Raw genomic sequence first — 8,399 nt, forward strand, 5'->3', positions numbered from 1 at the left:
AGCAGCTTCCACCGTGGTTCTAGCACCTGCTGGATGGCCCTGACTTCTGGTTTTGGTATGACCATCCCCTCCAGTTGTCCCTCTAGCCCTTAGAGGTGGTAGTGGCTTTCTGTTGATGCTAATGTCAGGGTTGCATCACCACCCCATTTGGCCTCTCAGCACTTCCTTTACTTGGGTAACCAATTCCCTGTGTTAAATTCCCTCTGTTGAAAGACCTAGCATGAGTTCTGTTTTCCTGCTGGGACCTCGTTTGACACACTCTCAGTCTGAGTTCTGTACCCCTACAATGTGCATCTGCAGTACTAGACTACAATCTCCAAGAGAGAGGAGTGTTGTTTTGTTTTGTTTGTTCACTCCTGTATCGCCAGCACACAGAACAGTACCTGGCACATAGCTCATACGAAAGAAGTTTTGCAAAAAAATAAAAATAAAAGTTTTGCATGAGTAAATACACAGCACCATTGCTCCCTTATACTGTATGGAGCACAGTGCTAGGTAATTGCCTGTATTCACATCTGTCTCCCCATTAGATTGCAAGCTCTTTGGAAAACAGGCCATTTGATTCATCCCTGCATCCACAGAGCCCAGGATAGAGCCTGGCACAATGTTGGTGCTCACTGAATGTTTATTGCCCAACTGATTGAATGAATGAGTGATTGTGGCACTTGGGTACAAACAGATCCCCTTGGGGCTTAGACCGCTCCTCCCACCCTTCCCCAAAGGATGAGGGCTCCCCTGCAGTGTGCTCTCTGGGGTGTGGCTACAAGGTTTGGAAACTTGCATCTGGGCCTTGGAGGAAATAGCCTGCTCAGGCCCATCCATGCCTCTGTGAGGGAGGCACACCCATCACCCTGTCCAGCCCAGACCTTTCCTCCTTGGAGGGGCCACAGGCTCAGGAATGCCAGAGCCACAAAGAGAGGGGGTGAGAGCCAAGTAGCTGATTTCAGCATTTCCCTCCTCCACACCTGCTCTAAGGGGAGCAGGGACAACATGGGCCAGACACAGACGGGAGAGGAGCAAGTCACCTTGCAGGGGAGATGCAGCGTGCTTCCCCAAATTGGGGAGGAGGCTGCTTGGCAGGTTCTGGGGGTGCTGGGTATCCCTCCCTGACCTCACAGGACCTTTGGGCAGAGGCAGAGCTCCGAGGGCAATTGCTGTGGTACATGTGGGGAGACTGGGCCCACGGCCCCAGATCTTCCAGCCTGGGCACAGATTGCTGTGATTTTATTTAGCCGAGAAGCAGCGGACCACGTGACTTGACAGGACCCTGCAGTCCTGACCGTGATCACCCGGCCAAGAGGAGAGGCCTCCCCTGTGTCCTGGACGGAAGAGGTTTCTGAGGGCTTTGCACCCCCAGGAGGGTGCAGAGAACCCCCATAATACCTGAAATTGAATCCTTGCCATCAGGCAAATGCAGCTCAGAGGCTGACTTAATCTGATTTAGAAAAACAAAGCCCTAGAGAAACTCTCCCACCTGAATGAGAGATGCCACCAGGAGCGTTTGTTTCAGCCTTATTCATAGTAGCAAGGATTGAGACACAACGCAGTCTGCTCTCAACCGCGGGAGAAACAAGTTACGGTGTGGTTATACAACAGACAACACGAATATACCAGTACAACGTGGATCGAGATGGATAAGACGCCATGACAACATGATGTTGAGGGAAAAAAACACAAGAAAAAGAAGCAAGGGAGAAAAAAGCACATTGCAGAATGACATTACAGTATGACACCATTTACATAAATGTTAAACATCTGCAAAGCAATACTATACAAGGCTTAGGGACGCATAAACAGGAGGCAGCAATAAAAAAAACACGTGTGATTAATAAACACTGAATTCGTGACAGGAACAGACCAGGGATGGCTGCACTGGCGCGTCGGCTGTATATCTAATGTTGTATTTGTTTCTTTAATGAATATGTAATGTATTCGTCTCTCTAATGAGGGGATCTTAAGTAAATATGACATAAGATTTGACCAAGTTGGGTAATGGAGTCTATGGGAGTTCACTGAAATATTTTTTATTCTTGTCTGTATCTTTGAAGTATTTCAAAATTTTTAAAAAATTAAATTAAAAAGAGAAAGTGGTGTTTCTCGCACCCAAATAGGGGATAAGAATGCCCACTTATCCCACTGGGGTGGGTCTGATGTCTGGTGAATGGTTGAACCATGGCCCCCTAGCTTCTCTGCTCGGTGCTGGGGGCAGAGACTGGCCAGTTTTCCCAATGTCGGAGCCCAACGTGAGATAGGAAGATTGCCCGAGGCATCCAGAACCCTTTGCAGGGTGCAGGACACTGGGAGCTGCCCTGTGCTCTCAGGCAGAGCCGCGGAGCCCCTGGGCCTACCTGCCACTTCGTCCTTGACGCTGACCCAGCCGCATCCGTCCTCCAGGTCTGAGGGGCGCCCGGCATCCTGGACGCAGTAATGGGGAGTCTGGCGCCCGTAGAAGGCGTCCTGGACGTGGATGACCTCCCCCCAGCCACAGTGCATGGTGGCATTGTGGCCCTCACAGGCCAGACTCTGGCCGACACCTGTGACAAAGGTAAGGTGACACCTTAGGGGGGGCTCATGGTCACGGGTGAGTGAGGGCCTGGCTAAGGGAAGTGAAGGAGTCTCAGCGCTCACGACTGTGAGATGCAATGACTGAGCAGGAGCTGGCTCAGCAGCGGGGAGGAGTATGACGTGGTGAGTGAGCATGGCTCTGGAACCAGGCTGCCTGCAGTCAGGTCCAGCTCAGCCACACACTCGCTGTGTGACCTGCAAGTTACTTAGCTTCTCTGTGCCTCCTCTGTAGAGAGGGGTGTAAATACCTCACCCCATAAGGTTGTCCTGGGATTCAACGTCCCTAGGATTGAATGAGTATGTGCATGTAGAGTAAGGGCCACACAAATGGCAACTATTATTCTGCATGTTTTGAGCACCTTCCTTGAGCCTTATCTGAAAACAATGCCTGGCACATAACAGATCCTAAACAAGCATTTGTTGAATGAATAGCGATTTCATGGGGTCTTCCTGCCCGTCCTCTGAGCTGTGCTAGTATGCTCCCCATTAGGAACATCAGACAACACGGGGTCACTGTGCTGAGACCCCACTCCAGCCTGGCTCCCAGCACATGGTCCACACAGTACACATTTGTTGAAAAAGAATGACCTGGCTCAGGTGTGCACAGCTAGAAAGTGGGAAACGCTGGATTCGAACTCAGGCCTGTCTGCCTGTTGGGGACACCACAGGGTGGGGGTTGAGACCAAAATCTGTGTTAGTGTCCTACAGCTACTGTAACTAATTACCACCGAGTGGCTTAAACAGCACAAATTTGTCATCTTGCAGTTACGAAGGTCTCAAGTCCGAAATGGGTCTCACTGGGCTAATATTAAGGTGTGGATGGGGCTGGATCCTTCTGGAAGCTCCAGGGGAGAATCTGTTCCTTTGCCTTCACCAGATTCTAGAGGCCACCTGCATTCCTTGGATTGTGGCCTCTTTCACCACCTTCAAAGCCAGCAGCATAGCATCTTCCAGTCTCTCTCTCTGCCCATAGGCAAACCCAGTTCAAGTCTCATCTGTGTCACTTCCGAGCTGTGCGGCCTTGGGCAAGGAACTTACCTTTTCTGAGCCTCACTTTTTCGAGCTTTATTATGGGCCTACAATAGAATAGTGGTGGTACTTCCATTGTGGTGGTGAATAAATGCACACAGAATGCGCAGCTCAGTGCCTGCAACTCCTGCTTGATACATGTCAGCTGTTCGTAGCGCAACCTCATGCAGGGGCTCTGAGACCCTAGGGGCTACCAGAGCCTGAGACAGGCTCGAAGTTGCGTGGGGGAGGGGCAGGGATTCAAGGGGCTGTGATAAGAAGAGAGGGAAGTTGCATAACCTGAAGCTGCCGGGTTTGCAGAATTACAGCACAGGGAGTTAAGCCTACATGGCATCTGTTTAAAGCCAGGTGGAGGTGGCGGAGCAGGGGACCGTCTAAGTGTCCAAATCCAGAACAGGCCTGGGAGCTGGGAGTCTCTGATGAGGAGCTTAGAGCCTGGAAGCAGCTGGACCCACAAAGCCCAGAAGCTCTGTCAAGCCTGACTTGAGGGTCAAGGGACCTTGGGGTGGCTCAGCTCCAAGACCAGGCCCTGATGCCAGGGCCCCGCATGGTGGGCAGGGCCCCGCATGGTGGGCAGGACCCAGCATGCAGTCACAGGCCACTCCTGCTGGGGTTCTTACACAATAGTCTCCAGGAGGGGGTCCCCAGAGCCTGCAAAGAGAGCCAACCACGGGCAGCAGCTGGAAAGGGCACAAGAGCAGAGCATGGGGGAATTTGGGAGTCAGGGGGTGTGATGTGGGGGATGGGGGCTCAGACCCAGGCTGGCCAGGGAGCAGGAATCAAGGGTGAGTGAGAACAGCCTCCTGGGACCACGTCTCCCCTCCCAAGAAGCCTGAAAAAGGAGAGCAAAGATGAATAAGCATTTCCCCCAGGTGCAGGTGTCTGTGAGGGAAAGACACAGAGAAGTGAGACCAGGAGGGAGGCAGGTGGACAGGGGGAGAGGGGACGAGAGCTGGAGAGATGGAGAGAGACACAGAGACGCAGAGCGTCACACAGAGACAGGCAAGCATTTAGAGAGACAGAGAGAGAGAGACTGAAAAAGAGAGACAGGAGGAGACAGAGGAAGGAGGGAGACCCCAACAGGCCCGCTCACCAAACTCGCAGATGAAGGCAAATGGGTGTGTGCAGTTGTCCGAGGCCGCCCACCCGGAAGAAGGGTCTCTCCCGATGTAGCCGCAGGTGTTGGGAGCAGGAGCAGGCTGTCCTCCGCGCCAGTGGCTGTAGCTCGGAGCTGAGGTGTCCAGCCAGACGCCCGGCCCTGGGATGGGGACACGACCGCCAGGACTTGGAAACATTCCCCTGATCCCCTTTAGGTCCAAGGCACCCCCCGAGCTCAGCTCCTGGTGTGCAGTAAGTGCTCAGTCAGGGCTGACAGGCTGAAGGCCTCATTCCCAGGCCAGCAAAGTGGGGTCTCCATTATCTTCCAGTGCTCAAACACTAAGAACTTGACCTAAAAACCCGGAGGCCAAGTCAGAGAGCCCATATCAGATGGTTTGATTCAATAAAGGGTGCTTCCAGCAACGTCTGACCATGATCTAAAAATGACCCAGAAGGGTGCTGTGGGATGTTCAAAGGGGTTCCACACAGAGGCAGCGGCCCCTGTCAAATGCATCTGGATGGTGCTGAGTCGACACAGAAGTGGATCTCATTGCTTCAGGGCTCTTCAGAGAGGCCTCGAATCCCCTGACATGACTCGAAGTGCCGTGTATGTGGAATACAGAGGCATTTCAAGGATGCCAGAGATCTAGAAAACGCTGGATATAAAATATTTACTGTAAAGACTCAAAAATGTATTTATTCATCTTTTAAAAGAAAAGAAATCCAGGGGCCGGCCCTGTGGCCGAGTGGTTAAGTTCATGCGCTCTGCTTCGCCAGCCCAGGGTTTTGTGGGTTCAGATCCTGGGCGCAGACATGGCACCGCTCATCAGGCCATGGTGAGGTGACATCCCACATGCCACAACCAGAGGCTCTCACAACTAGAATGTACAACTACATACAGGGGGACTTTGGGGAGAAGAAGAAGAAAAAAAAGAAGATTGGCAACAGATGTTAGCTCAGGTGCCAAGCTTTAGAAAAAATTAATTAATTAAAAAAAAGAAATTCATATTCATGGTTAAAAAAAATTCAGAGTGCAAAAGGGTATAAGAGAAAACATCTTCCCTCTCTCAACCTATGGACGACTCCCATTATTGTTGGCTTTCTTGTGAATTGTTCCAGCAGAATTTTATCCGTATATCAGCACCTATGAGCGCCTGAAACCTATTGATGCAAATGCTATCATATTGCACACAGCACTCTGCCCCTTGCTTCTTAAATAACATTAAGTATTGGAAGGTTGTTGCATATCAGCCTACTCAGATCTGCCTCATTTTCTGTAACAGCCGTGCAGCATCCCTTGGAGATTTTAAATAGACACAACTCCTTTAACTGCATGAGAATGGATGCTCAGTATACAGAAATCGGCAATCACTATATCAACAAATCAAGGAACCATTCAATAGATGTTGCCTGAAGACTCATTTTAGAATTCGAATCCCTTGGCTGTGAGTTTCCCAAAATGATCTTCCACGACTGCGCCCTTGCGAAAAAGCATTTCCGTCCACTCTGGTGTATTTCTGTAGGTGCTTAGCCCAGACCAAGTTACTCATTTCTAAAACCCAGTAGCTTCTACGGGGCAATGTGACGTGAAGAGACACTGGCTCGAGACCTCAATGCTCTTCACTAGCTGCGTCATCTTGAGTGAGTTATTTCATCTCTCTAGGCTTCATTTTCCTCCTCCAGAAAGTAAGAATAGCATGCCTGCCTCATGGGGCAGGTGTAAGGGTTAAATATGAATGTCCATTCTGTGTTATGTACAGACACTGGGAAAACAAAAATGGCCAGAATATGGTTCCATCCTTTGCAGAGCTCGCAATCTAGGAAGGAAGACATACACCTACAAACTCAAGTTACCAAAAGTGTTGCATAGAGGTGTGGACAAGGTCCTACAGGTGCATAGAGAAGGACTCACCAGATTGTGCTGGGTTTGGGGGAAGGAGCCCTCGAGGAGGAAAGGATGAGTGAGAGTTTCCAGGAGGACCACTAAAATGAGACCATCTAATGTGAACTGAGCCGTGCTAAGCGCGTCACCTGCTTTAATCCCATAAGAAATGGGGAAAGGCAGTTGTTTGGAAAGAGCTTAATAATTATTTTCTGAGACTCAGTTTTCTCATCTGTAAAACAGGGACAATAATAACAATTATCTCATCAGTTATCATAGGATTCAACGTGATAATGAACACAAAGCTCTCAGGGTAATGCCCCGCACTATTGTAGCAAGAAGTGAAGAAGTCACAGCTACTATTATTAATAGGCACATGCAAAGAAATGGACATTTCTAGAGTGTTGGCTGTGTGCCGGATTCTGTGCTATGTAGGGTACGTGAATCGTTTTATTTGATCCACAAAACAACCCAAGAGGAGGGTGTCCTCACCGTGAGAAGTGGGACATGTCCATTTATTCCATGGAGCTCTGGCTAAGAAGTCATGGTGAAAATCACAGCCACAAGCTTCCCGTAAAATATAATTATCACAGCACCTACCTTCTGGGGTTCCCTTCCGCGGGGAGTTCCCTGTGAGTCCAATCCACCATTCCCTGTCTTGGGAGATGTGCTTCTGCAGAAACCGCTGGGTGTCTTCATCACGAATAAAGACCAGGTGGCCTCCTTGCCTCTCGCACCAGCTCTGGGCACCATAGAAGGCGCGGCCAAGAGACACAAATTCATAGCAAGCGTCTCTGAAAGCCACTTGGCTCTTAGAGCAAAAACTGCCGTCCTCTCGCTTAGCAGTAGCGGCCATAAACCTCAGAGCAAGCCCCAAGAGTACCAAGCCTGCTGTGCTCATCCTTGAACCACCACCACTGGAGCGTCTGGGTGGAGCTCCCTCTCGGGTCCTTCATATGCTGGTGCCTTCACAACCATCTGTCATCCGTCTTTCCTTCTCTCTTTACATCAAATAATAGCCACTACCTCTTGTTTAAGAAACAAAAGACTCTGGGTGAATGTGTCTGTGTTTTTGCCTCCCACAGCTCTTTGCTCAATGCCTATTCCAAATCCAATTTAATTCACAAAATGGTCTTCTAGAGAAAGACAAAGCTGTTGTCTCACCCGTCTGCCTGTCATTTGGTCAACTGTCTGCTTCCGATAAAAAGTCCTTGCTATTGGTTTTATGTCATTACCTTTGAGGGCCAAATGTTTCATGAGAAGCCATCAGCATGTGGGGAGTATGTGATAAAATGAAAATGGCAGGGAAGTGAAACTTATGGGACGGTAGAGAGACCAAATTGCGCTCATATCCGATCCTATTGTCTAGAGTGGCTGCTGTGCCCGAATGATAAACGCATTCTCCCCAGCGTGGCTCCAGTCCTAATGGAGATGTTTTCCACTCTCTGATTCATCACATTACCACTCATGCCTGTTAGAGGATAAAAATTTCCTGCAAAATCTATTTGATGTCATCACAAAAATAAGCTTTTAAAACTTCAAGCCTGCCCATCCCCACTCATTGCCTAAACCCTCCAATGGCGTCCACCGTCTATGGATCAGGTTCAAACTTCTTAGCTTTGTATACAAGGCTGTTTATGAACTGACCCCCGACAATACTTCCAAACCCGTCTCCAAAATGCAAGGAAACAGGCTCCCTTGCCCATTGCTGATGCAAATGTAAATTGGTACAACCTCTGTTGTGGACAGTTTGACAAATCTCTGGTGTGGGCAGCTTGACAACATCCATCGAAATTTTAAAAGCACAAGCTGTAAGGTAGCAATT

General features: G+C 49.6%; 1 protein-coding gene across 2 annotated transcripts in view; it reads right to left on the reverse strand.

Moving 5' to 3' along the window:
- Positions 1-7,877, reverse strand: part of LOC100069843 (polycystin-1-like protein 2) — a 98,138-nt gene extending 90,261 nt beyond the window's left edge. Inside the window, exons 1-3 of one of the 2 annotated variants that reach the window (XM_070262089.1) lie at positions 7,175-7,598; positions 4,688-4,852; positions 2,349-2,534 (exon numbers count right to left, since the gene is read on the reverse strand). In XM_070262089.1, coding sequence (XP_070118190.1) covers positions 2,349-2,534; positions 4,688-4,852; positions 7,175-7,475 — 652 coding nt within the window. In that variant the 5' untranslated portion in view covers positions 7,476-7,598. Of the gene's footprint in view, positions 1-2,348; positions 2,535-4,687; positions 4,853-7,174 lie in introns of both variants that reach the window. The other variant, XM_070262086.1, reaches the window with a different exon arrangement.
- Positions 7,878-8,399: the final 522 nt, after the last annotated feature.

This window comes from Equus caballus, chromosome 3 (genome assembly GCF_041296265.1).
Source record: "Equus caballus isolate H_3958 breed thoroughbred chromosome 3, TB-T2T, whole genome shotgun sequence".
Taxonomy (NCBI): Eukaryota; Metazoa; Chordata; class Mammalia; order Perissodactyla; family Equidae; genus Equus; species Equus caballus.